General features: G+C 38.0%; 13 protein-coding genes across 13 annotated transcripts; 6 read left to right on the forward strand and 7 right to left on the reverse strand.

Moving 5' to 3' along the window:
- The first annotated feature begins 37 nt into the window (after positions 1-37).
- B0P05DRAFT_243833 (Vta1 like-domain-containing protein) lies at positions 38-1,250 on the forward strand. The gene is made up of 5 exons (XM_051573318.1): positions 38-172; positions 219-313; positions 362-489; positions 534-609; positions 662-1,250. The coding sequence occupies exons 1-5, from the start codon at positions 82-84 to the stop codon at positions 1,124-1,126; spliced, it is 855 nt and encodes a 284-aa protein (XP_051431536.1). The 5' UTR covers positions 38-81; the 3' UTR covers positions 1,127-1,250.
- B0P05DRAFT_477074 (PCI domain-containing protein) lies at positions 1,128-2,924 on the reverse strand (the record flags this gene model as incomplete). Its single annotated transcript, XM_051574945.1, has 11 exons — positions 1,128-1,218; positions 1,262-1,374; positions 1,420-1,553; positions 1,608-1,768; positions 1,812-1,899; positions 1,944-2,043; positions 2,090-2,473; positions 2,520-2,580; positions 2,621-2,699; positions 2,749-2,827; positions 2,883-2,924. The coding sequence occupies 11 exons, from the start codon at positions 2,922-2,924 to the stop codon at positions 1,128-1,130; spliced, it is 1,332 nt and encodes a 443-aa protein (XP_051431537.1).
- A 284-nt stretch (positions 2,925-3,208) lies between these two features.
- Positions 3,209-7,767, forward strand: B0P05DRAFT_556329 (raptor N-terminal caspase like domain-containing protein). The gene is made up of 10 exons (XM_051579890.1): positions 3,209-3,504; positions 3,549-3,579; positions 3,625-6,227; positions 6,287-6,513; positions 6,561-6,685; positions 6,733-6,950; positions 6,997-7,127; positions 7,175-7,384; positions 7,431-7,599; positions 7,648-7,767. The coding sequence occupies exons 1-10, from the start codon at positions 3,250-3,252 to the stop codon at positions 7,663-7,665; spliced, it is 3,987 nt and encodes a 1,328-aa protein (XP_051431538.1). The 5' UTR covers positions 3,209-3,249; the 3' UTR covers positions 7,666-7,767.
- Positions 7,768-10,900: 3,133 nt separating this feature from the next.
- Positions 10,901-12,064, reverse strand: B0P05DRAFT_574431 (uncharacterized protein; the record flags this gene model as incomplete). The annotated part of the gene is made up of 1 exon (XM_051581565.1): positions 10,901-12,064. The coding sequence occupies one exon, from the start codon at positions 12,062-12,064 to the stop codon at positions 10,901-10,903; it is 1,164 nt and encodes a 387-aa protein (XP_051431539.1).
- Positions 12,065-12,091: 27 nt separating this feature from the next.
- B0P05DRAFT_556335 (uncharacterized protein) lies at positions 12,092-14,557 on the reverse strand. The gene is made up of 2 exons (XM_051579891.1): positions 14,441-14,557; positions 12,092-14,395 (listed from the first exon to the last, which is right to left on the reverse strand). Exons 1-2 carry the CDS (start codon positions 14,512-14,514, stop codon positions 12,193-12,195), a joined length of 2,277 nt encoding a protein of 758 aa, XP_051431540.1. The 5' UTR covers positions 14,515-14,557; the 3' UTR covers positions 12,092-12,192.
- Positions 14,558-14,595: 38 nt separating this feature from the next.
- B0P05DRAFT_556337 (thaumatin) lies at positions 14,596-15,394 on the reverse strand. Its single transcript, XM_051579892.1, has one exon. It carries the CDS (start codon positions 15,371-15,373, stop codon positions 14,654-14,656), a length of 720 nt encoding a protein of 239 aa, XP_051431541.1. The 5' UTR covers positions 15,374-15,394; the 3' UTR covers positions 14,596-14,653.
- Positions 15,395-15,520: 126 nt separating this feature from the next.
- Positions 15,521-17,460, reverse strand: B0P05DRAFT_556338 (P-loop containing nucleoside triphosphate hydrolase protein). The gene has a single exon (XM_051579893.1). The coding sequence runs from the start codon at positions 17,388-17,390 to the stop codon at positions 15,630-15,632; it is 1,761 nt and encodes a 586-aa protein (XP_051431542.1). The 5' UTR covers positions 17,391-17,460; the 3' UTR covers positions 15,521-15,629.
- A 245-nt stretch (positions 17,461-17,705) lies between these two features.
- Positions 17,706-18,167, reverse strand: B0P05DRAFT_439902 (uncharacterized protein; the record flags this gene model as incomplete). Its single annotated transcript, XM_051573746.1, has 1 exon — positions 17,706-18,167. A coding segment is annotated over one exon (462 nt), but the record flags the coding sequence as incomplete, so codon positions are not given.
- A 2,089-nt stretch (positions 18,168-20,256) lies between these two features.
- On the forward strand, positions 20,257-21,312 carry B0P05DRAFT_476974 (kinase-like domain-containing protein; the record flags this gene model as incomplete). Its single annotated transcript, XM_051574941.1, has 4 exons — positions 20,257-20,360; positions 20,406-20,785; positions 20,844-20,907; positions 20,958-21,312. Coding segments are annotated over 4 exons (903 nt in total), but the record flags the coding sequence as incomplete, so codon positions are not given.
- A 157-nt stretch (positions 21,313-21,469) lies between these two features.
- On the forward strand, positions 21,470-23,166 carry B0P05DRAFT_556351 (glycosyl transferases group 1-domain-containing protein). The gene is made up of 3 exons (XM_051579894.1): positions 21,470-21,990; positions 22,035-22,968; positions 23,016-23,166. Exons 1-2 carry the CDS (start codon positions 21,949-21,951, stop codon positions 22,848-22,850), a joined length of 858 nt encoding a protein of 285 aa, XP_051431545.1. The 5' UTR covers positions 21,470-21,948; the 3' UTR covers positions 22,851-22,968; positions 23,016-23,166.
- Positions 23,167-23,710: 544 nt separating this feature from the next.
- B0P05DRAFT_476957 (S-adenosyl-L-methionine-dependent methyltransferase) lies at positions 23,711-24,506 on the forward strand (the record flags this gene model as incomplete). Its single annotated transcript, XM_051574939.1, has 3 exons — positions 23,711-23,901; positions 23,953-24,254; positions 24,307-24,506. The coding sequence occupies 3 exons, from the start codon at positions 23,711-23,713 to the stop codon at positions 24,504-24,506; spliced, it is 693 nt and encodes a 230-aa protein (XP_051431546.1).
- Positions 24,507-24,926: 420 nt separating this feature from the next.
- On the reverse strand, positions 24,927-25,802 carry B0P05DRAFT_556361 (uncharacterized protein). Its single transcript, XM_051579895.1, has one exon. It carries the CDS (start codon positions 25,765-25,767, stop codon positions 25,213-25,215), a length of 555 nt encoding a protein of 184 aa, XP_051431547.1. The 5' UTR covers positions 25,768-25,802; the 3' UTR covers positions 24,927-25,212.
- A 1,087-nt stretch (positions 25,803-26,889) lies between these two features.
- Positions 26,890-27,552, forward strand: B0P05DRAFT_556370 (NO signaling/Golgi transport ligand-binding domain-containing protein; the record flags this gene model as incomplete). The annotated part of the gene is made up of 4 exons (XM_051579896.1): positions 26,890-27,017; positions 27,061-27,158; positions 27,203-27,302; positions 27,352-27,552. Coding segments are annotated over exons 1-4 (474 nt in total), but the record flags the coding sequence as incomplete, so codon positions are not given.

Below are 27,552 nucleotides of genomic sequence, written 5' to 3' on the forward strand. Positions count from 1 at the left end.
CATGCAATCATGGCGGGTATTTAAACAAGGCAAAGAAACGTATTTTTTTTATTCTATTTTCATTTTTATTTTATTGATACCATGGAAGTACCGACTGATTTGAAATACATTGCACCCTTTATTCAACGCGGCCAAGAATTAGCTACTCGAGATCCTATTGTGTCTTATTATGGTAAGCACATCCACAAGACGCATGAGACTCATCTCTCTTTATTTAGCTCAATATTATGCTGCCAAGTTAGCTATGGCTAAGGGACCAAGAACAAAAGAAACCAAAGAGTATCTATTTCATTTACTCGATGCTTTGGAAGAAGTGAGTCATGTCTTTCTAATCCCATACTGTATATTAACCAAATAGTAGCAAAAAAAGACGATTGGCGACAATGAAGCTATTACCAACGATTTAGTGGGTTATGCTCATGTAGAGAACTTTGCTCTCAAAATCTTTTTGAATGCTGACAACGAAGACAGAGCAGGGAAAGCAAGCAAGTAAGTCATCATATAGTTTGTCTGAAGATTGATAGATAAATAAGAAAGACAGCCAAGACATTTTTGGCTGCTTCTATCTTTTTAGAGCTCCTCAAGACATTTGGTGATCTTGATCCTGAGGTATATATAAAAAAAAAAGTAGGATAGGGTTGATTGATGATGTATGGTCTAGGTTGAAGCCAAGATCAAGTATGCTAAATGGAAAGCAACAGATATTATGAAAGCATTGCGTGAAGGACGTGTGCCTACAGCTGGCCCACCTGGAGAAGAGCAAGAAGCATTTGATGCTCCACCTATTTCAGAATTCCCTAGCCCACCTTCTAATTTTACTGCACCCCTTCCTTCCACATCACCTCAACAAGGCGATATGAATGATAGAACAAGTGATGTTGATATGCCTGCTGCTGCTACTGCTACTGCTACTGCTACTGCTACTACTACTAGTACTAGTACTAGTACTAGCACTGCACCCCAAATAGCCGTCAATACAGCCAGTATTAATATTCCCCAAGCTCAAAAGAATGCTAAATGGGCTATTAGTGCATTGGACTATGATGATATTAAGACAGCACGTATGCAATTATTGTCTGCTTTAAATGAAATTGGATTTAATCAAAATAATAATTTTGGTTTTTAAATCAAGTAGCTTTTCCAATCACAGTCTTGCATAGATTGGCTACATTCATTGACCATGCATCCAATGCTTCATATTTCAAATCATCCGTGGATCTATGCATCATTAGCCCTAGCCAATAAAATGACTGATATTTACCTTCTATGCAACACAAGTCGTTGATTGATTTGATCAATACTACCTGATATTCTATCATCCAGAATAAGTCCTACTAATAATTCCTCTACATCTTGTACAGGTATATTCAATTGCTAGTTTTTCAATTTAATCAAACATATTCTTTTTGATAAACTTACCTTGGAAATAAACCCAATTTCAATGCTTGTATAGGGCTTGATCAATTTAATCAACACTTGAGTTCGAATATTGTTCAGCACATCATCAATATAAGTGCGAATAAAAGAATCACCCATAATAGCCTTCTTATTGACTAAGAAGAATAAGCAAACTCCATCTCTTTCTATATATATATATATATATCTACCTTTTAATATATGTTCAAATTCATTGATTTCTTTCTTTTGATAAGCACTAACAAGATTTGTCATGGCTTCGATTTCTTTATCATTCTTATAAGGTTTTGTTTCTTGAGAATCAAAAGGATTGATTTGTGATTCAGTCAGCATATTGGCCAATACTAAATATCTGTTGTTGATGAGTATGTTGATGCTACATACATTTACTTTACTTTAATACTTGAATACGCTGTGGACTACCAGCTTCATCATAATTCTTAAAGGATTCAAAGAAATCAGTCTGTGCATCATCCCATTTTTCTAATTCACTATCAGTACATGGTGAAATACATTTTTCAACTTACTTTCACTCATATGCATTTTACCACCACATTCACGAATAACACCCATAATACGTGGATGAGGAATGGCTGATTTAACAGAAAGACATTGTTGATACAGTTCCTTAGTCAAGAATTAAAAGCTGCTTGAATCCATCATCCCATCTTACCTTGAGTTTCTTGTTATTCTTGGTCTCTGTATACATTTGAATTTCCAAAGCAAGTACTTCTAACAAATGAGTTCCTTTTCTTTGATCATCTGTGCCGTCGTCATTCTGACAAGCAGCATGCAATTGCTTAAGAATCTTGTTAAGTCTGCCATATTCTTTTCGATCCAACCATAACTTGGCTAGTTTAAGGTTGGTTTTCATCCAAAGTCGTTCATTCTTAGTCTCCATCAGTGAAGCCAATGTAATTTCATAAAACTTCTCCATAAATGCCATATTGTCTGCTGAAGAAACAAAATCCAAGATGTTGTTGATACTCTTTTCACTATAGTTCTTAGTCACGGCTGATTTGATATAAGTCAATAGTTGACAATAGTATTTGAGAGTCTAATAAAGAATTTAGTCTATCAAAAGAAAAAAATAAGGACCTTACATCGTCAAGGCGGTTTTTTGAAAAAGACAGCTTGGTCATTTGCTTTAATGCTTTGAATCCCCTAAGCTGAGATAAGTAAGCGTTGATCAATAGGTACTTACCAATCGCCTTTTTCTTCTTCCGTATCTACCACACTCTGAAACTCTTTTATTGCTTCGTCTGGTTCATCTTCTTTTCTGGCTATATAAAACAAGTGTCAAAGAAAGCCATAGAGCTTCAAAGGATATACCTTTAGCATTATAGTATTTATTTTCTAGATCCACATCGGGTTCTTCTTCTTCGTCATCCTCATAGTCAAAGTCGTAATCCTATTGAAACACGTTATCAAACGCGTTCTTTCTTTTTAGTAATAGCTTTCTTTACCTCTTCTTCATCTTCAAGCATAAAATCATCATCGTCACTCATTTTTATAGATTAAAAAAAAAGAAACAAAAGAGCACTACGTCGGTCTTTCAACCTGTTTCATCTGTATCAGCTTAAAATTGCATTAAATCCACGTATTCTCTCTCGTTTATACTAATAAATGAATAGAAATTATGTTGACTGAATAGAATCATCATTCTTTAGATATCTATTGATTTGAATTATGTATATATAATAGACATTGATACTACAAGCCATTGTTTAATGGACAGACAAAGGATCTCGCGTCCAAGATTAAAAAAAAAAAAAATGAAACTCAGTCATTACTCTTTTCTTTCTCTTACTTTTTTTTGGGTTTACATAGACTATGGTGACTGCAACACAAGCAGACCTAAATAATACGGCCAATGAGGATGCTCGAAGTACTTCTTCTACCCTTGTCAATGGAGAACATAGAAGTGATTTAGAAGCAACACAAGCTAATCATTCGAGCCAAATAAGACATGGTTTTGACCAAGAGTTTTATGAGGAAGACATCATTCGCTTTCTTTATTTTTCAGAAAAGAGACACGATACCAATGCCAAACTAAACAGCCATGCTCGAAACGCGTTGAAAGACTGGGTAAGATTGTGTTTCTATCAATTCTCTTAAACTTATTGGAATAGCGACTTCGAGAAAGGATAAAAACTGTGTCAGGTAAATACATGCCTATAAAAGAGCCATGATTCACTTTCTCTATAGGTCTTCTTGTTGTTTGTCTGAATATCGGGACAGATCCACCTGATGTTGTAAAGACTAATCCTTGCGCTAAACTCGAGTGTTGGATTGACCCTTTCTTATTGGTGCCTCAGAAATCATTGGAGGCCATTGGCAAAAACTTACACAATCAATACGAGACAATCAATGGACGTACTCGATTCAAACTCTCTTTAGACCCCTCTGTAGAAGAAACCAAGAAAGTATGTTGCCAAATGCGTCGTAATGCTAAAGAAGAACGTATCTTGTTTCATTATAATGGCCATGGTGTACCTAAACCTACTACAAGTGGTGAAATATGGGTCTTTAATCGAAACTATACACAGTATATTCCAGTCTCTTTGTTTGATTTACAGTCTTGGCTTGGTTCACCAGTGATTTATGTCTGGGATTGTTCTGCTGCGGGTAATATCATTAACGCATTTAATAGATTTGCAGAACAAAGAGATACAGAAGCATTACGATTGCAACAACAACAACAACAACAGCAACAGCAACAACAACAGCAACAACAACAACAACAACAACAACAACAGCAACAGAATACAGTACAGACATCATGGAAAGATAGTATACAATTAGCAGCCTGTGGTCCCACAGAAACATTGCCCATGAATCCTGATTTACCTGCGGATGTATTCACAGCTTGTTTAACAACACCTATCGAAATGTCATTGCGATGGGTCGTCATGCGTAATCCTTTATTGACATCCAATATCACAATGGACATGGTATTACAATTACCAGGCCGATCAACAGAAAGACGTACACCCTTGGGTGAACTGAATTGGATCTTTACGGCTGTAACAGACACGATTGCCTGGTGTGTCTTGCAAGATCAACCCGAGTTATTTAAGCGACTCTTTCGACAAGATTTAACAGTGGCATCCATGTTTAGAAACTACTTGTTGGCAGAGCGTATCATGCGATCTTATCAATGTACACCCATGTCGACACCTATATTACCAGAGACACACGATCATCCCATGTGGCAAGCTTGGGATTTGGCTGTGGATATGTGTCTGTTCCAATTGCCTGCCTTAAAAGCAGCTGAAGCAGGTGGATCTCCTTATGAGTACAAGGCAAGCACGTTCTTTTCTGAACAATTGACTGCATTTGAAGTCTGGTTATCCGAGGGTGCTGTGAACCCCAAGATTCCTGAACAATTACCGATTGTTTTGCAAGTCTTGTTGAGTCAAGTGCATCGATTGCGTGCTTTGATTCTCTTGAGTCGATTCTTGGATTTGGGTCCATGGGCTGTCAATGCAGCTTTGTCGGTTGGTATTTTCCCTTATGTACTCAAGTTACTCCAGAGTCCTGCTGCTGAACTGAAGCCTGTCTTGGTCTTTATCTGGGCTCGTATCTTGGCTGTCGATCGTTCTTGTCAAAACGATTTACTTAAAGACCATGGCTATGCTTACTTTATCAATATCCTGACACCCAATAATGCCATGCTAAGTATTCCTCATGTGTCTGAACACCGTGCCATGAGTGCCTTTATCTTGTCTGTCTTTTGCACAAATTTCAAAATGGGTCAGCAAGCATGTCTTAGGGGAAATGTGATCAATGCCTGTTTAGCGCATGTCAAAGACCCTGACCCATTACTCCGTCAATGGATTTGTCTCTGCCTGGCTCAAGTCTGGTTGAACAACAGTGAGGCGAAATCAGCCGCGATTGCCGAAAACGGACATGAAAAGTTGTGTGCCTTATTAAATGACAATGTGCCTGAAGTCCGTGCGTCTGCCATGTATGCGCTCGGTACATTTTTAGCTGATCCCAACAAGACAGAACAGATTGTGAACATCGAGCATAACATTGCTATTTCTGCCTTGACGGCCATGTCGGATGGTTCGCCTATGGTCCGTAAAGAGTTTGTGGTTGCTTTGTCTCATATTGTGGACCAAGCAGGTCCTTCCAAGTTTTTGGCTGCTGCTAGTCAGACGATTGAAGAAGATCAGGCGCAGCGTTCTTTGTTTGGTGAAGATCGAGGTAAATTGATGCGTGGAAGACAGTCTGAATGGCGTGCTGCGTTAGATGGTCATTTTGGTTCTTCAAGTTATGATTCTGTCTATGCTGTGATATGGAAAGCCTTGTTGAATCTGTCTGTGGATCCTCATCCTGATGTAGCCAGATCAGCAGCCACAGTGGTAGACCATATCAACTTGCTCTTGTTAAGTACACCTTTGATTGGTGAATATGCTTCGAATCTAGCAAGAGAATCTGCCCAGCATACAGCGCAAGACCCTACTGCGTTTGGCATGGATCGTTCTCCATCGTTTTATGAAGACAGTCGTACGGCTTTACCTAACAATCCTCATGTGGCCAACATGAGGCGCCCTGCTAAACTGACGCGTTCTGTTTCGTTTGCTTCTACTTTGCGTACCATTTATAATTTTGGTAATCCCAGCCATGAATCTCAAGCCTCGCCGCCTCCACCCCCACCAGCACAACCAGATGCCAATCATCAGATGAACGTGGCCATGACCAAACAGAAACAGACTCAATCTACCGTGGATGAGCATAATTTACCTCTTTCATCTTGCTTTTATGATTGGAGTTGCGAGTATTTTACAGAACCCCAAATGAGAGTAAGTTGTGTTTGACAAAAAAAAAAAAGACAGGATGGATCGACTCAACCGTTTTATAGGCTGCTGAGGCAGATGAACCAGGAAGTGTTGTATATACCCAACGCAAATGGCGTCGAAGTCGAAACGAAAAAATCTTGCAAGAATCCAATGCAACCAAGGGCATGGCAGGGACCAGTCGTTGGGATGAGCAAGTCAATACAATGTACAATGATACAGAAGCCACCTTATTGCTCATGCATCAGTTTGAACCTCATTTAGTAGCTGCTGATGCCTACAATTGTCTAGTGTAAGTGATTGCTTGAGATGGAGAAAAGAAGTCTAATCGATCCATAGTGTGTGGGATTGGAAGACAGGCACACCTCTGAGTGTGATTGATAACCATAATCCTGCTCATAGTCGTATTTCAGATCTCAAGTTTATTAATGAAGAAGATGAAGCATTACTTTTGACTGGCTCAGGTAAGCATATGGATCTCATGAATGAATACCAATGTTTGTGTCTACAGATGATGGTGTTGTCAGGATTTACAAAAACTATGATGGTAGTGATCAAGAACAAGCTGTGTTGGTCAGTTCATGGAGAGCACTGAAAGATATGGAAAAAAGTAGTTCAAGACAAAGTGGCCTTGTGACAGATTGGCATCAAGCAAGGGGTTTGCTGTTTACAGGAGGTGATGCACGTATTATCAAAGTGTGGGATGTTCATCAAGAGATGCCCATCATGGTAAGTACAAGGAAAGCAAATCATGCATGTCCTAAGCACAGATTAGGATATTCCTACACAATCATTGGCTTGTGTGACGAGCATTACAAGTGATCAAGTCAATGGAAATATGATCATTGCAGGTTTTGGTGATGGGTCCATTGGTGTGTATGATCGCCGTATAAGCCCTGATGAAGCGTAAGTACAATAACACGTAAACACACAGAGGCTTATTGAATTGTTAGTCGAGTCAAAAAATGGGAAGAACATAAGGCTTGGGTGACAGGCATTCATTTACAAAGAGAAGGCAATCGTGAACTTGTTTCTGGTGGATTTGAAGGTGATATCAAGATTTGGGATATTCGAGAAACACAGTCTTTAAGAACGATTGAGGCACACAAACACAATGAAATGACAGCCTTGACTGTTCATGATCATAGTAGTGCTATTGCCAGGTAATACATGCATAAATCACAACCAATGTTGATTCTGTCCATATAGTGCTGGTGATGATCAGGTCATCAAGGTATGGAATATGGAAGGTAATAGATTATCTACCATTCGCCCTACTTCTGGCTTTCTTGGTCAAAAGACATCCTCTACGCGTGCTTTGGTATTCCATCCTAACCTTATGGTTATGGCTGCAAGTGGAAATGATGGTTACATTACTGTAAGTTGTATTTGATGAAACAACCATGACTCATTGTTTCTGCTATAGCTTTATGCAGCACATTAAAGTAATATTACAGCTTACATAATCTTTCTTTCTTTCTTTCTTTGTCGCAATACATGAAAGAGTTCTCTATACACTTTATTAAAAGAATTTTAAAAAATGAAACTACTGGCGGAGATTAAAATAGAGCAAATCCAATTTTTCATCGAGCTGCATGAAAAATCAAGCTTTTGTTTAGAACTCCATAAAGACGTAGTTATTCAACTTTGGTATAGTGACAAGAGCTGTAGGTTTCTAGCTTCTGAGTCTATCAATGTAGAGAATACACAGACTTGGGTGCTAGATTTTTGAGCAAACACGCAAACATGTTTACCAGGTTTTTCGCTTGTATCATACCACTTTCATAATATGATTGACAAAAAGACACATTGATCAAAAACTATAGCTTTTGACGGCCATTTTGAGTATTTAAGCTGGTAAATAGCTCCATTTTTCGTCTTTTGATGTCAAAAACAAAATCCAAAGTTGTCAACTCGAGTATTTTCATAAGTAGTACCCTTTGGATCCGAATGATTTTTGGCCATTTTTTACAAGTCGCTTTTTTTGGTCCAAATCAACCCCAAAGGTATCATAGATGATAGTAAACAATATTTGTCGGTATTTAGAGTATTTATTCCTGTATAGACAGTCACGGAATGTTCAAGGACAATTATATTGTAATGGATAATGCGCCTATCCACCAACACGAGGACATCCGTAAGTATATAGGAAACCGTGGATATTGGTGTGTATACCTCCCAAATTATTCACCAGAACTGAATTCAATTGAACAATCTTGGTATGTTTGCAAAAGCAAACTCAAGAGAGAACAGCTTCTGAAAGAAGAGACCCTGACAACCAGCATGGCTGGTAATAAGATTCTTAGTGGAGATCTTTTAGGACTTTGCAAACATTCTATTGAAAAGTTTGATAAAATGCCAATTTAATACGAAATTTGTTTATGTTAAATGTAATGTCTTAGAGGGAGTGTTTGATAGGGGTAAACAACGATAAAATTCAAAAGAAATCCAGAAGCCTACAGGTTTAGTTAAAAATATATCACCACGGCGACACAGAAGAGGTTCACAGCAGTAATTTGGCTAGTTCCAAGTATTTGTGGTTTGCGTTCAACGTGTTGATATGATTGCTTCAAGTATCACATCTAAAGCCATTCTACTAGTATTTGACTACGGTTTGTTGCTATTGGTCATGATCATAATCTTTGACCTTGCTTTCGCTTATAAAACAAATCATTAAGAAACAGAAAAGAAAGGTCAATTCTGAGAGACAGGGTTAAACTTTTGTCTTCTACAATGACCTTCGTTCCCAATTAGTTTTCAGCTGATAATCGCAAGCGTTTAGCAGCGCGCAGGCAACTAGGTGCATTTCTTCTTACGGGTAAGTGATGTACCACATGAGCAAATAGAGGTGTACTTTGGAGTCTTCCCAAGACGCCAACGGAGGATCCTTTAATGGTCATAGGTCGACGTAGGCAGCAGCAAGATAGGATCAATCCAACCAACAAAGGACCTGCAAGCAGAGATAAGGACGGTGGGTATTTGTTTGTGCACGAAGAGCATCCAAATTGCGCTGATGAAGTCTCAAGAGTTGCTTCTTAGCGTTTTCATCGGCTTCGACCCAGTCGGAAAGCGTATTCTAGTAATCGCTAAGGCGCAACCAGATGTGATTTTTGTTTGATACTTGTGACCAAAGAAAGATTTGCCTTTGCTGAGCAAAGGGATACGTATCAATGTGTTTCATTAGTTGCATTATCAGTATGTCTTCTGGAAGCGTTTCAAAACGGATCATCATCTTGAAGACAAGGTGTTCTTTGCGTTCGGCCATGGAAGGAAGGCTGGTCATCGGTTTAAATGATCCGGTTGTTCCCCTTGAATGGCTATGGATAAAGAGTTGTAGACAAGTATCTTGTGCATGTTCTAGAGTTGCAAAATCGGATTTTCGGTAAAGACCGAGGCAAATACCATACTCCACTTTCGAACGTATAAAGTTACTGTATAGACGAGCAGCGGTCAGTTTAGAGAAACGAATTTGTTTAAAGAACCCCAGAGTAGAGAACCCAGCACGCATAGTTGTGGGAGCGGACTGTATGTTCCGACCGAATTAGAAGAGAGACATCAATGTGAGCCTTAGTATTGAACGGAATTTCCAAATATTCAAAAGACGACGCTATTGGAATTGGCGTATTATAGATCGAGTATGGCTGGTTAGGAGCAGGGAGACCGGTGACGATAACACATTTTAGTGGATTCGAACGATATCCAAGGTCTCCATATTGCTCTATCGCATTTTGGTAACCTGTTACCACGATCCACCGCTGAATTGATCAAGTTTGAAAAAAAACTATGGTAGATCTTTTCACATCTCGCCGTGAAGTCAACTTTGTTATGGAACACTACATCAGCAATTAAAATCACTGAATCGACCCAAGGCACAAATGACATCAGTAGCGCAGGCTAGTTCTCCGCAGCGGGACACCTGATATACGCCTTCAAAAGGAATTACTTCTCGGTAACCTGTGCCACTAGTGAGGGCGGTTCCTCAATCATTGAGCGTCAAACTCTTGCCCATTGCTTGTGAAGAAAGCATGACTATCTTACAAAAAAAAACAACGGCAACAACTGGCGTGAATCTCATGACAGACGAGTTTGGATAGAGCATTTGACGTAAAAGTATCGATGCTCCATGACCCATATAAAAATGATGTTTGAAGCAAAAAAAAAAAAAAAAAAAAAAAAAAAAAAAAAAAAAAAAAAAAAAAAAAAAAAGAAAAACTTCGTAGGTTTTGCCTATTAGTTATCTGTAATACTTGAATAAAGGGCAAACTATACATTGATTGCACAACATTCAACTTGAATATGAGCAATTTGTTTTTTAAGCGTTTCCGGAAAAGGTGTACTTCCCATTTCAAATTCGACCCTTCACCATATAGCCTCAGCTAAAATTTCCAAGGTCTTCAAAAGCTATCTGCTCAAAACTTTTAGTCAATAATGGTCTACAAAGGTTTAAAAAATACATAATGAAGCTCAGTTTCTGTTTTTGTCACCAAAAAAAATTTCACTGTTTAAAAATGGAAGCACTGTCAATGATCTTTTCTAACATGCACATATCTATCCTATGGTTCAAACATCTTCAATTCATAAATATCAAAACAGTTTGTTCCATAACAAAACAAAACCGCCCATTTAGTTTATTGAATGCATAAAGGAAGTGCTTCCCTCAATCCCTCAATAATCATGGTTTATATCATGGTTTGACGAGCAATCAACGCTTTTTCTACATCATTGTATTGCCCCGTTTCAATCCAAGAAAGAGCCAAAGACGTGTATTTCAACATACTTGTAATCTGACTACAACTTGGTTGTACACCTTGATTCATGCATTTCTTGATCATGGCCTTTAATGCCACTAACAACGCATGTTGACGCAACTGTATCTCTTGAAGCCATAGTTTCCAAAGATAATATAATGCAGGCGTCTTTTCCTGCGTGACAGTATTGACTTGCGCTAAATCTTGATGCGGGTGTCGAACAAAGATCTTGAATTCGTTCAGTAAAGAAAACCCAACATCAAATGGCTTTGTGACAAAAAACTGAGCTAAATGCTCAGAGGCAAAATCATCCACGTCCTTGGGTGAGAGGACATCTGTTTGGACCATCAAACAAAAGAACTTGAGAAATTGGTGAAATGGGTATGTAGCCTTTTCCATATGGAATGGCTCGGATACAGGGTAAGCAGAAGCATGTGTATGGTAAAGATGATATTGTTCTCGTACGTTGTTCAAGATGCGCTTTAGATGAAACAAGAGTAACAGGCGATACGTATCAACTGAGCATTCTTGATCAAACAAAATCTCCAGTATGGATTGCAACAACATCAAGAAATCGATCATCAAGACGCCTGCTGATTGAAGAGCATAAGGATCTGTGGTGTCCAGTGCTTCTGTTTGTAGATCATCAAGCTTTTGACCCAGATCTTCTTTTCGTAGCTTGAGTTCGAGAGGCGGAGGTGCTGCATGGAGAGTGGGATCCAACAAGGCATGATCAAACAAGATCCCAAGTGTTTCATTCAATAAAAAGTCGTATGAGAATGCTCTGTTGCTGCTGGTTGGTAAACGGTCATGAATAGCAATCGCCAAATGGTTTGCTACTGATTGTAAGACAGAAGGTTCGATTCTGTTTTGAACAAGTCCATATCGACCCAGATAAGCAACGGCTGCATGGACAAAATGAGAAAAGGGATGGATGAGACTGGAATGCAAGTCAATGTGGTATTTAGATCGAATGATCTGATGAGCAATCTGCCTACTTTTATGAGAGCAGGTACCCAAGTACCAAATATCTGAGAAACCCAAGTAGTCGCCTATTCTCTGTAATAACTCAAAGGGCAAATAATGAATGTTCATGAAAAAATAAATAAATAAGACAGACAGTGAATTAAAAATAGAATGTTTCTTATAGACTATAAATAGCATGATAATACATAAGTAAAAGATGAATTAGGTGTAAGATAGTAAAATGCAAGAGAAAGAGATTAATGAGAAAACATACAAAAGGCATTATGAATATCTTGTTCCATAATGCTAACAAAATTACGGGTCAATTCGAGATCATAAAGATACGCTTTTGACATTTTACAGATATTGATAGACTGTTCAAGACATCGTCTAGCAAACGCTTGATACTGAGGATCATGGTAGTCGAGTAGTTTGATATAGACCATGTTGGCAAAAAGAAAACCTAGTAAGAATATACTGCATTCATTGCGCTGTTTGACCATGATGTCAAGTGTTTGTGTGATGGCATAAGCAGCATCAATACAGATATTCAAGCATTGGATAGAGAAGGGAGAGGTAGGTACATGGTCTGAAGGAAAGAAAGCTTGATAGATTAAGATCTTGTTCATGTTATAAGCAACATGAACACTAAGCATACAAGACCTTGCAAACTCATGAATATCCATACTGTGCTGTGATGGACAGCCAATGACATCAAACGGACTGGATGCAGCAGAAGTGGCCATTTGGTCCAAACTGATTGACTCGAGATCGGGTGATTTCCATTCAGGCAACAAACTCTCATAGAATTGCTCCAGTCGGGTCTGCATGACTAAAAGATCTCTGGCTAGTGTTGTATCTTGTTGTCCAGACAGTAATCGACACAGCACGTCTTGATGGATAACTTGTAGCTGAAGCAGATAGTACCATGCAGTAAAGGTATAGTGGTGAATGAGCTCAAGAGGTGGCTCAGCATCAATCTGCATAAAATCAAGCTCTGGTTTGGGTGGAGGCATAGGTAGAGGACAACTAGGGTAGAACTGATCTGTTTCAGTAGACGAATTGAGTTCACCTTGAAGGACGCGATACCAGCTATTGAAATAATAGATGCACCAAACAAGCATACTCTCTTGTGTGCTGAGTACACGACCATCATCATAAAGACCTAATTCTTGCGCCATGGTAAATGCAATCCATTCGTACATCGAAACCACCTTGAAATGACCATTTTGTTGGTTACAATAAGAGAGCAAAAAAGCAGCTTGGCAATTATCGAATGTGGGATCATCAAAACATTCGGCTAATAATTCGCGTCCCTTTTGACAGTAGGCCACCGAGATGGCTTTGCCCATGTTGTATTCTGACATTTCATCCTCTGGACGCTTACTCCAGACATGAATCTGAAAAGCGTTGCGTGCAGCTAAAGCACAGACAGCATGTACAAGTACGTCTGAAGGACGTTTATCAGGCTCATGATATCGAGTTAAGAACTCCATGGTGTCGAGCACAGGCAACCTGTTGGTTGAGCAACAAGGCGTTTTGCAGTAAAGTTCAACAAGACTGTCTGTCAATTCCTGTGTGATTTCTACATGACAGTCTTCTTCTGAAGCATGCGAATGATGCGTCCAAATGTTTCGAAAGCCAAACGAAAAACTCGAAGACGTATGAATCGAACTTGTGTCGTCCAGTTCTAGACTGGGATCGTCTGCCAGTTCAGATGGATCAGGTTCTGGGTCCCGTGGAGAGATATGCATAGTACGCTTGAATTGATCCACTAGCTTGGAGAGATCATTGAATGAATTGACGTTGCTTTCAACAGAAAGGCCCTTGTTGGTGGACGTAATCTTCCAAGCAAAAGGCTGTAATGGGCTCTTCTTGAACGATTGATCTACACGCTGACCAAAATCTCTTGTCTTTTGAGCGAAATCTTTGGCCATTTTATCAATGGATTCCTGCCATTGATCCATGACTTTGTTCATCGTATTCAGTACTTGAGAGACATGATTTGCTTTGGGTTCTGTCTTTGTATAGACACATTCAAAATGACCTTCAGCACATCGACTGCAACTCGGCAGGGTCAAGTCACATTGCTGTAGATCCTTAAAGCATTTTGTACATGGATAGACTGAAAATGAGCTGGTGGATGCTACTTGTGTGCTTGTGGTGGACACATTGTCTTCCATGAGTGTGTCTATCGATAGATTGGAAGGTGAATCGATTTCAGGCGCCACTGTGGACCGAGGCTGAGCAAGTCTCTGAAGGGATATGCCTTTATTCTTATTTGGTAAAGGGCCATGTTCGCCTGTCTTTAGAAGTTCGCCGAATTTCTTGATACGGTCTCCTAGTGTTTCTGTTGCTTTTTGAAGCTTTTTAAGTGTGGGTGCGGCTTCTGGATAAGTGCAGGTGATGCCTCTTCTTTTACAGCGAGAACAAGCTGGTTTTGTTCTGTCACAAGCGTGTCTATCAAAATGTAAGATGATTGTCTAATGTCATTCTTTTATTTGCCTGAATCCTCTGCATCGATAACAAGCAGCACCTATCGTGGCTTGAATCGTTGTTGCTGTCTTTACTTCATTCATAAAAACAATAATTTAAAAAAAAGAGAAGGGAAATAAGTTTAAAGCGTAGTCTATTTTTAATAAAAAAAGAAGGAAGATTGTGCCAAAAATAGAAACCAAAGTTTATTATGTAAAACGATACCAGCATTTGACATATAATTTAACAAAAGGTAACTGTATAAGCATTTGAAGTACACATATAGACACTGGTAGCATCATCATAAGCATAAGAATAAGCGTCAGGACAAGTATGTTTGATTTGAGAAGCATATGCGTTTGTAGTACAGGTATCAGCACTATCAAAAGCACCTGTACAACAGTATTCGTCTGTTTGAAACTTGGTACAAGCACTTTGACAGCCAGAAATATTGCCTTGATCATCATACACCTCAAATCCAGAAGGACATTTGAATGAAGTACAAGTGGGAGCAGCACACCAACGATTATCTGTGCCTACTAGAGCATCTGCCTTGATAGTAGGTTCAACTACCATGGGCAAATTGTATCCATCTACTAAAGAGATGTCATAAAACACTTTACCATTGTCCATGAAGTGAAATTCGGCAAGAGAAGCAGGTGATCCCATACCGGACTTGAAGCAGTTTTGGCCACCACAATTGATTCTTCCCCAGACTCTGCCAGACCAATTGATAGGAGGGTGAATGGTGTACTTGCTTCCAGCAGCAACGTTGACAATATCACCATAGTATTCTACATCAGCAGAATGACCTACTTTGAGTGTAGACTCACAGTTGTTTACAACATAAACAGTAGGTGATCCATAGTCTTGAAAGCGGGTAGCACCTGTGTTCTTTGCAGGAGCAGCAGCAACCAGGCTGGCCAACATGGAAACAAAAGTCATCCATGTCTTGAGAAGCATCTTAAAGAAAGGGAAAAAGAGGGAAAGAGAGAGAGGGAGAGAGAAAGGGAGAAAGGATAACAGGTACCCTCTCCTTTATACCTTTTTTTTTTTTCTTAGCTGTCCATGAATACAGAACATAGCCAATCTAAAAGCAGACTTATCATGTACAGTGTACCTCTTTAAAATGTCTTAAAACAATTTATTCTTAACTATGTCTATATGATTGGATGCGTTTCGACATCCCTTCGCCGACTTAATCATAAAGAATCTAGACTTATCGCTTTCTCTTTGAGCCTGTTGCCATCAACAACTCTTCATCTTCTTCTTTTTCAACTTGATAGTTCTTTAGATTAGACAAGAATTCAACCAGTTTCTTTTCTTCAGCTTCTGTAGCATAAGGGCGTTCATCAGCACCATGAATAGTACAGGTAAGAGGATCTGTCTTGACTTCATCATCATCAGGACTTGTACTGTCCCGAGTAGCATCCACAACCCATCCACCTGCTTCTTCTTGACCTACTTTCCAAATCTGATAACCATAACCACAATCTTCTTCTAGAAACTGACGACGTTTTTCTGAAAATGAGACTTCATGTGTACTGTTGGTCACCAATGTATAGAATCGAGAATAAAATCCCTTTTCATTTCTCTTTTTAGCACGAAGCACACGGCCTAACCGTTGTGCTTCTTGTCGACGAGACCCAAAGTGAGAAGACACTTGGATCAGGACAGTGGCAGCTGGCAAATCAAGTGACGTATCACCTATACGAGACAAGAAGAGTGTATTGATCTGTTTGGCTTTTAAGGATCGACGAGTAGCAATCTGATTCCAAGTGAGTTCTTCATCTGTCTCAGGCACATCAATCTGAAATCGAGACAATAGCTGGCGTGCTTCATCTGTAGGTGTGCCACCATAAATAAAAGGGCGCTGGATCTTTTCTGCGTAGAGTTTCAGGGCATCAATATGATCACAATACACAAGTACTTTGTCACCTTTGGCTTCATGGTATTGAATCAATCGTTGACAGATCTGCATCTTTTTTGGATTTAAGATAGCCAACAGGGTCTTGAGATGATGACTATGGCCTAAAAGACTACCATGACCTTGTGTTTGGATGCTGTCGTGTGTCTGTTGAACAATGGGATTCATGTCTGATTCGACCTGTGTACAGATCACTTTGGCAATGTAGCCTTTGTCTGCCAATTCTTTCCATTTAGCATGATAGAGTGTAGGGCCTACCAAGGTTTCTAGGTCGCCAATACGTTCATCTTCACGCAACATGGTGGCTGTCAAACCAAGTCTGACTTTGGTCTTGATCTTGGCAATAGCCTTGGCAAAATTATTCGCAGGCACACAATGGACCTCATCCAGAATGATCAACCCCCATTCAGTCTTGTCAATAAAGCTAGACATACGCTTTGAATCAGCTGTTCTGTTCTTACTGTCGACAAGCATGGTATAGGTTGTAAAGAGCACACCCGAGGGTCCATTATAAGGCCATTTTTTTGAACCTGCAAACATGCCTGTCTTGGATGCCATCAGTGTGGTGAATCTTAAAAATTCTTTAGAGAACTGTTCCGCAGCAATGATGGTAGAACACACGACCAACACGGGTTTCTGAATAGCACTGGCCACAAGAATCGAGGTGAGTGTCTTACCTGCACCACAAGGCAAGACGATGATGCCCGATCGCGCGACATGTTGACTAGGATCCGTGTTGCTGGTGTCGATAATCGCATCAAGTGCTTCTTTTTGGTATGGGCGGACTTCAACCGTAGATCTTAAGGGAAGATCGAGGTGATTGCAAGTCTTGTCCTTATTGAAATAAAAGTTGGGAAGGACAGAAGCATGCTTGGGTTTCTTGACTTGAGAAGGTTTAACAGGAGAAGAGACTGTTTTTTGCTTCTTGATGGGAGGGGTATCAGCAGGAGAAACAGCCGTGGATTCCTCATTATCTTGCTTTTTCTTTTGTACAAATGCCAACAAATCAGCTAATCTCTTTTGCCTGTCATTGCTATCGTCTGTCAATACCATCTTTTCAAGAATCAAAAAAAAAAAGGAGAGAAAGAAATATAAAAAAAAAAAAGTGACAGGCACCCTTTTTATTGGCCCAGAACAGGTTAGAGTTTTCTCTCTCTTTTTTTATTATTATTATTATTATTATTTACTCTTTTTCTTATTGGATTTGACCAATTTGAACTTCTTGCCATCCTCTTTTGAAGCACGAACACCTTCTAATTGCTTAGGCTTAGGTATCAGTTTACCAGATTTACCAGATTGTTTCTTTACAACGGTCTTGTTCTTCTTGTTCTTGGGTGCATCTCTCACACCGCCTTCAGATACGGGTATCTTACAACGTTGAATGCGAATCTTGGTCTTGTTACGAAGTTTCTTGTCTGTCATGGCCAAAGCAGCCTCAACCGATTCGCGTTCTTTAAACTGAACATAACCAAACCCTTTACCCACATTTGTCTTTGCATCTCGCACTGTGCGGACATAATCAATCTCACCACAATCCTTAAAAAACTCCCAAAGTTCTTCATCTTCTGTATCAAACGGCAAATTACCCAAAAAGACAGAGCGTTTACGGTCATGTTGTTTGTCATTGATGGCCAGATCAACACGTAAATGCTTGTCCATGAATACAACCCCATTTAACTTACAGGCTGCTTGTGCTTCTTGTGGTTGACTGAACACGATGTAGGCATTCAAGACGTGACGGTCATTATGAAGTTTACGGGCAATAAAAGCTGATTTACGATCCAAAGGTTCAGAAAAAGCAACAGATCTGAAACGAATGGATTCTATCTTTCCACATTCTTTAAATCGAGACTTGAGTTGTTTATAACCTTCCTATAGAGTTCGGTTCAGTGGATGCCTGATTATTGGTCTATCACTCACCTTTTCAATACAGTCCGTTGTCAGATTACCAATAAAGACGGTACGTGTCTCTTTTTCAGCGAGTTCTTCAGGCGATAATACTTTTCTGACTTTTTTGGTCGTGTCATGTTCAAGTTGATCTGCTTTTCTCTATTGGATCTGATTAGCGATGTATGTCTTATGGTCTGTGTATGTGTGTTTACTTTATTGGAAAGTAATTCTTTGGCTTTTTGGAAACCCAAGAAAGCTTTATTAGCCCCCTTTTTGTCTTGTGTCTTTTTCTTTTTAGCTACTTTGGCAAGTACTTCTTCTGTCAAAATAGGTTTGACAGCAATTTCACTTTTACCAGCCTAAACCAAGATAAATACAATGCCATGTATCGTCAATAACTTACAGATTGCTTAAAAAGGTTATCTAAATGACTTTCTACTTTAGGTGGACTAGGAAGAATACCACTCATATTGGATAAAAAGAAAAAAGTTAAAAAAAAAAAATAAACATCAAGGACTGTCAAACATGAAGAAGGAGGGGCTTAGAGAGAGAAAAAAAAGTGTGACGCTTTATCTTGCTTTCCCTCCTCTTTTTTCTTGTTCTTTCCTCTTTTTGTTTTTCTTTTTTACCATGCCCAGAGAAGATGACATGAGACTTGAAGTGAATAGTAGCAAGTGAAAGAATAATGTTTATTTTAACAAATTAAAAAGAGAGAGAGAGAGAATAATTACCTTTTCAATGTCAATCATCTGTATAAAAGATGAACAAAAGGAATTCAAGCAGAATGATCGCCATTTGACATTGTGTAACTTTTATTCCAATCAGGACCGAAAAGCATTGTTTCATGTCGCCATTTCTTGTTGACTAAGCCCAGGCCAATGCATTGTTAATAACGTGTTACTAAATTAACCCTCGTGCTTTACAAATTACACTGAAAAAAACAAAATAAAAACAAAAGAAAAGGGGATGAACCATGTAATTTCATTTTCTTTATATATATATAAAAAAGGGGGAGAGTAGAAAAAGACTGAATTTCTTTATATTACAGACTTTGATAGGAGAGAATAGATAGATATAAAAAAAAAAGGAGGGGAAGCCATAAGGTGGCAAAATAAGTTATTTACTGCTTTTAATAGCACACGAGGTAAGAAAAAGAAATCGGAATAAGAAATAAATGGTATTGTACTACCTATTAAAAAAAAAATAAGAAGAGAAAAGTATCTTTTTTTTTCTTTTCTTTTTTCTCTTTCTATACTCTACATTTCCTTTCCTTTTGAACACAATAGAATTTCACTTTTGATCAAGTAGAATTCCCTTGTTTGATATACTCTATTACTTTCCTTTAACTTATATCAACAAGAACTCCTCTTAGATACACACTCCTTTTCAAACACACTCACACACAGAATCCCCTTTTTTTTCCCTTTCTATTAAAGACTCTATCTTTCTATTATTTCTCTTTTTAATTAGGAATGACAATTATTTCAGCACATCATAACAAAATGCGTTCTTCTGAAAAGGTAACAACAAACAACACATTCTTTTGGGCTGACTTTATTAGTCCATGGCCTTGATGCAAAAATCAAGATCAGAACCCAATTGTCAAACTAAATCAAAAACATTGCTTCATCATTCAGTCTATCCTAAACGTAAATCCACTGGTAATTTGAGACAATCCATGAGTCAACAATCCACCCTTTCTCGATCTACCACCACTACTACTACTACTACGAGTCAGAACAACAAAGTATGCATATATTTATTTAAGATGACATTAAACCATGTTATTTGATTCTAGATTTGGCGTCCACCTGGTCATTGTGAGATTCCTGATATCCTTGGTAATGCTTATCTTAAGCCAAGTCCACCTGTTTCATTTGATTTGCGTCCTACAGATATTGCTAAACAAGTTTCCAAGGTATAATACATATCTATTTATCTATCTATATTAATATCAATATAGCGTCCATGGTATCCTCCTAGTCCAAACTTCAAGATTCCCGATCTCCCACCTGTTGTTCGTACAGAAAACAAATTAGAAGCCAAGTTGAGAAAACTCTTGCCTTCTAAAGTGTCTGTTCGTTCTTCTGATCCCAGTGCTCGTTATGCTAATTTCAAGGAAATCGGTACTGGGTAAGTTGATTCAACATCAAAAAATCAATACTCATGATGGATTAGTGTCAATGGTGCTGTCGTAAGAGCTTCTTATCGTAAAAAGCCCAATGTACGTGTGGCCATTAAGCGCTGTAAACTCGATCCTGATCGTGAATACCGTGCTGCCATTCTTCGTGAATTAAAGATCATGTCTTCTGGTCACAGTAATCTCATCAAATTACGTGAGGTGACCCTGTGTCAAGATGATATCTGGATGACCATGGATCTCATGCGTTGTTCTGTCTTTGCTGTTCTCTGTCAAAGAGGCATTCCTGAAGAATACACTGTCTATATGGCTTGTGAGACCCTGAAGGGTTTAAGTCATTTACATGCTCAAGGCATTTTACATCGTGATGTCAAATGTGAAAATCTCTTGTTAGGTTGGCATGGTGAAGTTAAATTAGGTATAAGTGTATTGATATCAAAAGATGTATCCATGACTCACTTTTTTTATCTATATAGCTGATTTTGGTTTATCAGCACGTATTAACCGTCCTAATCATGAAAGATTAGGTACTACCAAATGGTAAGCATATATAATGTTACGTATGAAATAGCCATTCATATGTTATTTAGGATGGCACCCGAAGTTATTAGAGAAGAATATTACAATGAAAAAATTGATATGTGGTCTCTTGGTATCACTATCATTGAAATGATGGATCGTGTACCACCTCACTATGCCATCAAAGATGAAGAAGAACTGTTTGATATCATTGCTACTGAGCCTAGTCCAACCTTCACTTACAGCCACCCTACCATGTACATGCGTGGTTTAGTTGCTTGGTTATTAGATGAAGAACCCGAAACAAGACCCAGTGCACGTGATGCTCTGTTAGAAATTGAAGCTCACGTCCATTCTCATCTTTTACCTTGCTCCAATGCTCAAGATATGGCTCGCTTCTTAAATCAAGTCTTACCTGACCACTAATCATTATGTAAACAATTCTCTCTCTCTCTCTTTATATGCATCCTATTTCCATTTCTTTCTCTTTTTTTTTTTTTAATACGTATTCCTAATTCCCTATCTCTCTATGTTGCATAGAAATATGTAATATTTTATTATGTTTCTCTCATCTATGAAAAAAATAAAATAAAATAAAATTTCTTTTTTTTTTTATTTTTATCTTGATGGAAAGTTATTTTACGCTTACAGGTGCCTTGATGGCAGTACTTTGTACCTATGTCATCTTGGGTCGATTGTTGGGCATGTATATATTTGACACCACCGGCAGTACAGGGCTCAGAAGACGATTGATGGTGCAAGTGGTTGTGTTGGGTGATATTGGACGTTCACCACGTATGCGATACCATGCTACTTCGCTTGCTGATGCTGGCTGTACAGTGGACTTGATTGGCTATACAGGTTAGACTGTTCATCAGACCTGATGCTATATACTCATCCACCTTAGAAACCAATCCTGGTGCACGTATTAACGTCAATAGACACATTCGTATTCGTCCTATTCGTCAAGCATGGTCTGTGCCTGAAGGATTTCCTTCTTGGTGTTATTTAATATGGGCACCTTTTAAAGCCTGTTTCTTGACGTGTCAATTGTTCTGGATCATGGCCTGTATCTCACAAAAACCTGATTTTATCATTATCCAAGTAAGACAGACACATAACCCACGGAATCTAACGCATCTGTTCAGAATCCACCTTCTATACCTACTCTCTTGATAGCACAATGGGTAGGTAAACTTCGAAAGGCATGGCTCATCATTGACTGGCATAACTTTGGTTATTCGATCTTGGCCATGAAACTCGGTGAACAACACAAAGTAGTTCAGTTAGCCAAATGGTATGAACAGCGATTAGGTCATGAAGCCTATGCTCACATGACCGTCACGGATGCCATGCATCAGGAACTCAAACGCTGGGATGTCCAAGGCCAGATCATGACCGTCAGGGACAAACCTCAATCTGATTTCAAGCGACTCTCGTTAGACCAGATTCATCGTCAATTCACGTTTTCATTCAAATGGATTGAATCCCTTGTACAACAGACAGAGGACGGAAATACCTTTTTAGGCCAATTCAATCAGCGAGCCTTAGGTACCTTATTGACCGATGCAGATCAAGATGGAGGATTGATCTGGCGACACGATCGACCGAGATTGATTGTGTCCAGTACCTCATGGACAGAAGATGAGGATTTCTCTGTCTTGTTAAGAGCAGTCGAGTTGTACGAAAGGGCTGCCCTACCTTCGGACCCTAAATTGTTGTTTGTGATTACAGGCAATGGACCACAAAAGAAATTCTATCTGGAAAAAATAAAGCAGCTTAGGTTAGTCAAGACACATATCGTCACTGCTTGGTTAGAAACGGGCGATTATCCATTGTTGTTGGGTAGTGCAGATTTAGGTGTATCGTTACATACAAGTTCAAGTGGCATGGATTTACCAATGAAGGTGGTGGATATGTTTGGCTGTGGATTGCCTGTGTGTGCAATTGATTTTCCATGGTAACAAATATATACATGGTAACACATTATCGACTCATTACGTTAGTTTAAATGAACTTGTTCATGATCAACAGAATGGCTTGATATTCAAGACAAGTGAAGATTTAGTTGAACAATGGAAGGTGAGTCATGATGATAGAGACCTGTTTGCTTAATGAATCGATAATAGGAACTTTTTTCAAAAAACCCTGAAAAATTGGATGCATTGAGATCCAATGTCATTCAAGAATACAGGAATAATACATGGCAATACCAATATAAACAAGTATTGACAGACTTATTTAACCAAAAAGAATAAAAAAAAAAATTTTTTTTAATTACTTCTATGGTTTCTAACTTGTATCACGTTTAATTCCATTGTCCGGATTGGCTATTCCGATAAATATATAATTTGGTTTTTTTTCAGTTTTTTTTTTTTTTTTTTTTTTTCATTTCTTTTTTCCTTTTTCTAAACATGGGAAATCAAGCAAGTAAAGTAATTGAAAAATCAAAAGAGAAAAGAGAGAGAAGGACGACGAAATCAAGTCGTAGAAGAAGTACTATCACATTAGGAGGACGCTCGCATGCTTCTCTTGTCATGACAGCCAACAAGAACTCACAGGCAAACTACGATTGGATTGATGAAAAGCAAGACTCGATGCTGAATGCACCTCCACCTGTACCAAAATCAAGGCGTCAATCCATTACCGAATTCTTTGTGGGTAGAAAAAAGAGTCTTGTTCAAGATGATTTTAGAGAATTTGATCGACTTCAACGACAGGTAACCAATCCAAAACTATTTTTCTATGTTATTTACTTGTCTGATAGCACTATTTATTAAAAAGTGCCAGAAAATCCAACTGCTCATTTCAAGTCAAAGACAACATGATCATTGTAGATGCAGGCACAGGAAATGGTATTTGGGCACTTGAAATGGCAGCTGAAAACTTAAATACGCAAGTCATTGGACTTGATTTACGCCCACCTACTGAACAACAAGGAAGACCTAAAAATCTAAAATACCATGAAGCGGACATTACAGAAACATGGCCCTTGGATTCCAATTCAGTTGATTTGTAAGTTTTGTTTTTTGTTGTGTTTATACTCATGTCTTTTTTTTTTTGTAGTATCTTTCAACGTAGTATGGGTCAAACGATTCAAAAAGAACAATGGCCTAAAGTACTGAATGAAATGTTGCGAGTACTAAAACCGGGTGGAACGATTGAATTGGTGGAAGCCGATTTGTGGCATCATAATCCTGGCCCTGTTCAGCGTGCATTTGATGAATTTTATCAAAGCCAATGTGTTGAAAATGGACTGGACTGGAGTTTTACTGAAAATATGGATCAAGAGCTTACTTCCATGGGTTATGTTGAAGTAGACCATCGTACTTTAGATGTGCCTATTGGTGAATGGCCACAAGATTCAGGTAAAACATACTAGTCTCTTTGTGTGAGTGTGTGTTGACCTGTTGTTGATAGAACTAAAGCAGTTTGGGTTTATTAACAAGGAAATCCAAAAAGCTTTTTTGAGAAATAGAAAAGGCTTTTATGTCACTAAATGGGGAATTACACCTGATGATTATGAATTAGCAGTGCAAGAAGTCCTTGCTGAATTTGAAGACTACCATGGTTTTACCCGTTATAACTGTTGGACTGCAAAGAAACCAACCAATCAATAACTCTATCAACATACCACCCTTTTTCTTCCTTCACTTTTTTTTTCTTTTTTTTTTCTCTCTCTCTTTTTTTAATGTTTAATACTTATGGCACTATTTACATATATATATATGATACAACACTCTTTTTTTTATTTTTATTTTTTTTTTACTTTTCTCACTCACTTTTTTTTAGATTTTTATAGATTTTTTTTTATTATTATTAGATAGATTTATTTCTTTTATGATTATGCATTGATTCCATACACTTAGGAAAAAAAAATAAAACATGACTGGCTCTTAAAACTTGGAATAAGTCTTTATTAGGCATCTGAAAGGAGATATATTTTCCAAATCAGGCATGAAAATAAAAGTATTCAAGTTGAAGGAAATGACGAGTTGCTCTCTTTTTTTTTCGTGGTCTTTTTAAACAAAATTTGGAATGCTTATTTGTTTATTGAAATATGATACAGATTGTACATTGTGTTTATTAATAATTAAATGATTAAAAATGATAAAGTAGTAAGAAAAAGGAGTGGGGTTGTTTTTTTTGGGAGGAGTTTTTTTTTTTGAAAAAGAGAATATAGTATGATACAGGCATATACACAAGAGAGAGAGAGAGAGAGAGAGAGAGAAAGAGAGAGAGAGAGAGGAGAAATACATCATTTATCTAGAATAAGGAGACCTTGACATGGGTTGCCTTGGCCTTGACTATAAATAAATAAAAAGCTTAATTCAATGCAACAAATATGTCTTGACTTACATAATTATATCGAGGACGTGAATAAAAAGCATTGTTGTAAAAAGGAGATTCTTGTGAGACAGGTGCCCACCTACTCTTCTTTTTGGTACGTTTCTTTTCATTTTTTGCTGATTCTTCAATGCGTCTTTTCTTTTCTTGTTCTTCTTGAAGCATCAATTGTTTAATCATCTGAAACAGCCTGTGTTTCTCTTGTTCCAATGCTTCAATCTTTTCTTTGATTTCTTGTATAGAAAGCGAGGGTGTGGGTGATGCTGGTGGAGGAGAGAAAATGGGTTCTTGTTTAATATACACTTCGTTTTCTTCTTCAGGAAATATACTAGCTACTTTTCTTTCTTCTACAGGTGGAGAAGGTAATCCACCTACATGATGTTGTTGAAGATGTCCATTGCGATTAGGTAGTTTTTCTTTACATCGCTTCATAATCGCTAGTCTAATTGCATCCTGATATTGACTAGGCTGAAAATGGTAGGTGATGTTTTCTCTATTGACAATGTCTTTATAATCAAATATCGTTTCTTTCATTAAATATGTACAAGAAAAAAAATTTTTTTTAAAAAAAAAAAGAGAAAGAAAGAGAAACAAGAAAAGAAAAAAAAATAGGCCGAGATACAGAGAAAAAAAAAAAAAGAGAAAACTTTGATTCGTCAAGTTTTATTCTAAAACAGAGCAAATAACTAAGGCTTTTTTTTTTTTTGTTTTTTTCCTATATAAAATACATACACTTTATACTTTATTAGGTACACACTAAAAAAAAAAAAAAAAAAAGATACACTTTGGCTTTGACATACTTTCTTTTTTAAGCATTCAATGACCGCACGAATCAAAAACGACTTGTAGTAAAATACAATGGTCTATACATCAAAACACATTGTTCAACATGTGTTGGTGTTCCAAACAATATCTGTATCTGTTACACATTTCTAGAGTTAGAGACAGTAGCATTAGAATAAAAGTCTCTAAGCTAAAGCCATCAAGTCCAACAAACTATTTTGATAAACCTATATATGTACACTTGAAAGTGTATAGCATAATGTTAATTGTGAGCATGCCTAGACATAGAATGGGTACAAATCACCTCTTAAAACTAGGTGCGTCCAGTTCCTCAGATAGACAGCATCGCAGTCAACATATTGATCTCTGTGAGTAGAGATAGCAGCAAGTTGAGAAAAAGGCCTGCTTAAAACGTCTCGCTTGTTTGATCCCTCACTAATGCAGTGCTCCATTTGCTGCTTTATTGAGGTAGACAAAGAAAGAAATCTCAACACTGCTAATAGGGTTGTATGTGATGAAAATGTTGAAGTCAGACATACGATCAAGAAAGCAGTACGTTCATTCTTCTTTGGTTCTTTTTGAGTAGACTGAGGAAGGACAGAGGCTCTTTTTTATGTGTTTTCCAGCGCAATGACAATCGTCTTTGTGATTATGAATAGAATCGTTTTTTATCTTTGTAAACCTATTAAACTCATGGACCCTAAGTTCATACTCAACGCAACCCTTGTGTTCGGAAAGAAGCATAGTAAAACTCTATAGCCTCAATAGAAGTGTACATACGAAGAAGAAGAAAAAAAAAGCATCATCTAAGCCCCTATCTATGGATGAAATAAGGGCGTGCGAATCAGGAGGGAAAAGTCACGAACTCATTTCATTTCCTCCTCCCCTTTTTAATCCTACGTATCTTTCTTCTATATAAAATCATCATGTCTTTATCGCCTGCTGTCAAACAATACAAAGCTTTAGGGGAAGAAGTTTGGAAGTCTAAAGTAGACAAGATTGTAAGTTCATCTATTCATGAGCGCGTTATTTATTATTCTTTAGAATGCTGAACTATTTACATTAACATACGGCTCCATGGTTGTCCAACTTGTTAAGGACTTTGAAGACTATAGTGAAGTTAACAAACAACTCGAGAAAATGTAAAGACAATAAGAGATGACGACAACTCATGGTTTATCATTAGGGGTTATAATATTGGACAACGTATGATTGAAGACTTCTTGGCTCGATCAGGCATTGGTCGTTGTTCTGAGTTTAAGGACACTGCTGAAGCTGTGTCTAAGGTAATGTATATTTCACAACGATGTTCCTGTTCTCACATACGCATATCAGGTTGGCTTTAAGATGTTTTTGAACATTACACCTACAATTACGAATTGGTCAAGCGATAACAAGGAGTTTTCGCTTGTGTTTGAAGAAAACCCTTTGACGGATTTTGTTGAGCTACCTGATGAAGCACTAGAAGGTGGATTATGGTATTCTAATGTATATTGTGGTGTTTTGCGTGGTGCACTTGAAATGGTAAATCATAAA

The sequence above is a fragment of the Gilbertella persicaria genome (assembly GCF_025201335.1).
Source record: "Gilbertella persicaria strain CBS 190.32 chromosome Unknown B0P05scaffold_44, whole genome shotgun sequence".
In the NCBI taxonomy this organism is placed as follows: domain Eukaryota; kingdom Fungi; phylum Mucoromycota; class Mucoromycetes; order Mucorales; family Choanephoraceae; genus Gilbertella; species Gilbertella persicaria.

What these genes read in the sequence shown, in the direction of transcription:
- B0P05DRAFT_243833 (XM_051573318.1), top strand. Translation starts at nt 82, where the DNA reads ATGGAAGTACCGACTGATTTGAAATACATTGCACCCTTTATTCAACGC. An exon ending in AGAGCAGGGAAAGCAAGCAA is followed by an intron (nt 490 to 533) that starts GTAAGTCATCAT and finishes TAGATAAATAAG; the next exon opens with AAAGACAGCCAAGACATTTT. An exon ending in TTGGTGATCTTGATCCTGAG is followed by an intron (nt 610 to 661) that starts GTATATATAAAA and finishes TGTATGGTCTAG; the next exon opens with GTTGAAGCCAAGATCAAGTA.
- B0P05DRAFT_556329 (XM_051579890.1), top strand. Translation starts at nt 3,250, where the DNA reads ATGGTGACTGCAACACAAGCAGACCTAAATAATACGGCCAATGAGGAT. An exon ending in ATTACTTTTGACTGGCTCAG is followed by an intron (nt 6,686 to 6,732) that starts GTAAGCATATGG and finishes TTGTGTCTACAG; the next exon opens with ATGATGGTGTTGTCAGGATT. An exon ending in ATCAAGAGATGCCCATCATG is followed by an intron (nt 6,951 to 6,996) that starts GTAAGTACAAGG and finishes AGCACAGATTAG; the next exon opens with GATATTCCTACACAATCATT.
- B0P05DRAFT_556335 (XM_051579891.1), bottom strand. Translation starts at nt 14,514, where the DNA reads ATGAATGAAGTAAAGACAGCAACAACGATTCAAGCCACGATAGGTGCT. An exon ending in TATCGATGCAGAGGATTCAG is followed by an intron (nt 14,396 to 14,440) that starts GCAAATAAAAGA and finishes ACATTTTGATAG; the next exon opens with ACACGCTTGTGACAGAACAA.
- B0P05DRAFT_556337 (XM_051579892.1), bottom strand. Translation starts at nt 15,373, where the DNA reads ATGCTTCTCAAGACATGGATGACTTTTGTTTCCATGTTGGCCAGCCTG.
- B0P05DRAFT_556338 (XM_051579893.1), bottom strand. Translation starts at nt 17,390, where the DNA reads ATGGTATTGACAGACGATAGCAATGACAGGCAAAAGAGATTAGCTGAT.
- B0P05DRAFT_556351 (XM_051579894.1), top strand. Translation starts at nt 21,949, where the DNA reads ATGGCCTGTATCTCACAAAAACCTGATTTTATCATTATCCAA. An exon ending in CTGATTTTATCATTATCCAA is followed by an intron (nt 21,991 to 22,034) that starts GTAAGACAGACA and finishes GCATCTGTTCAG; the next exon opens with AATCCACCTTCTATACCTAC.
- B0P05DRAFT_556361 (XM_051579895.1), bottom strand. Translation starts at nt 25,767, where the DNA reads ATGAAAGAAACGATATTTGATTATAAAGACATTGTCAATAGAGAAAAC.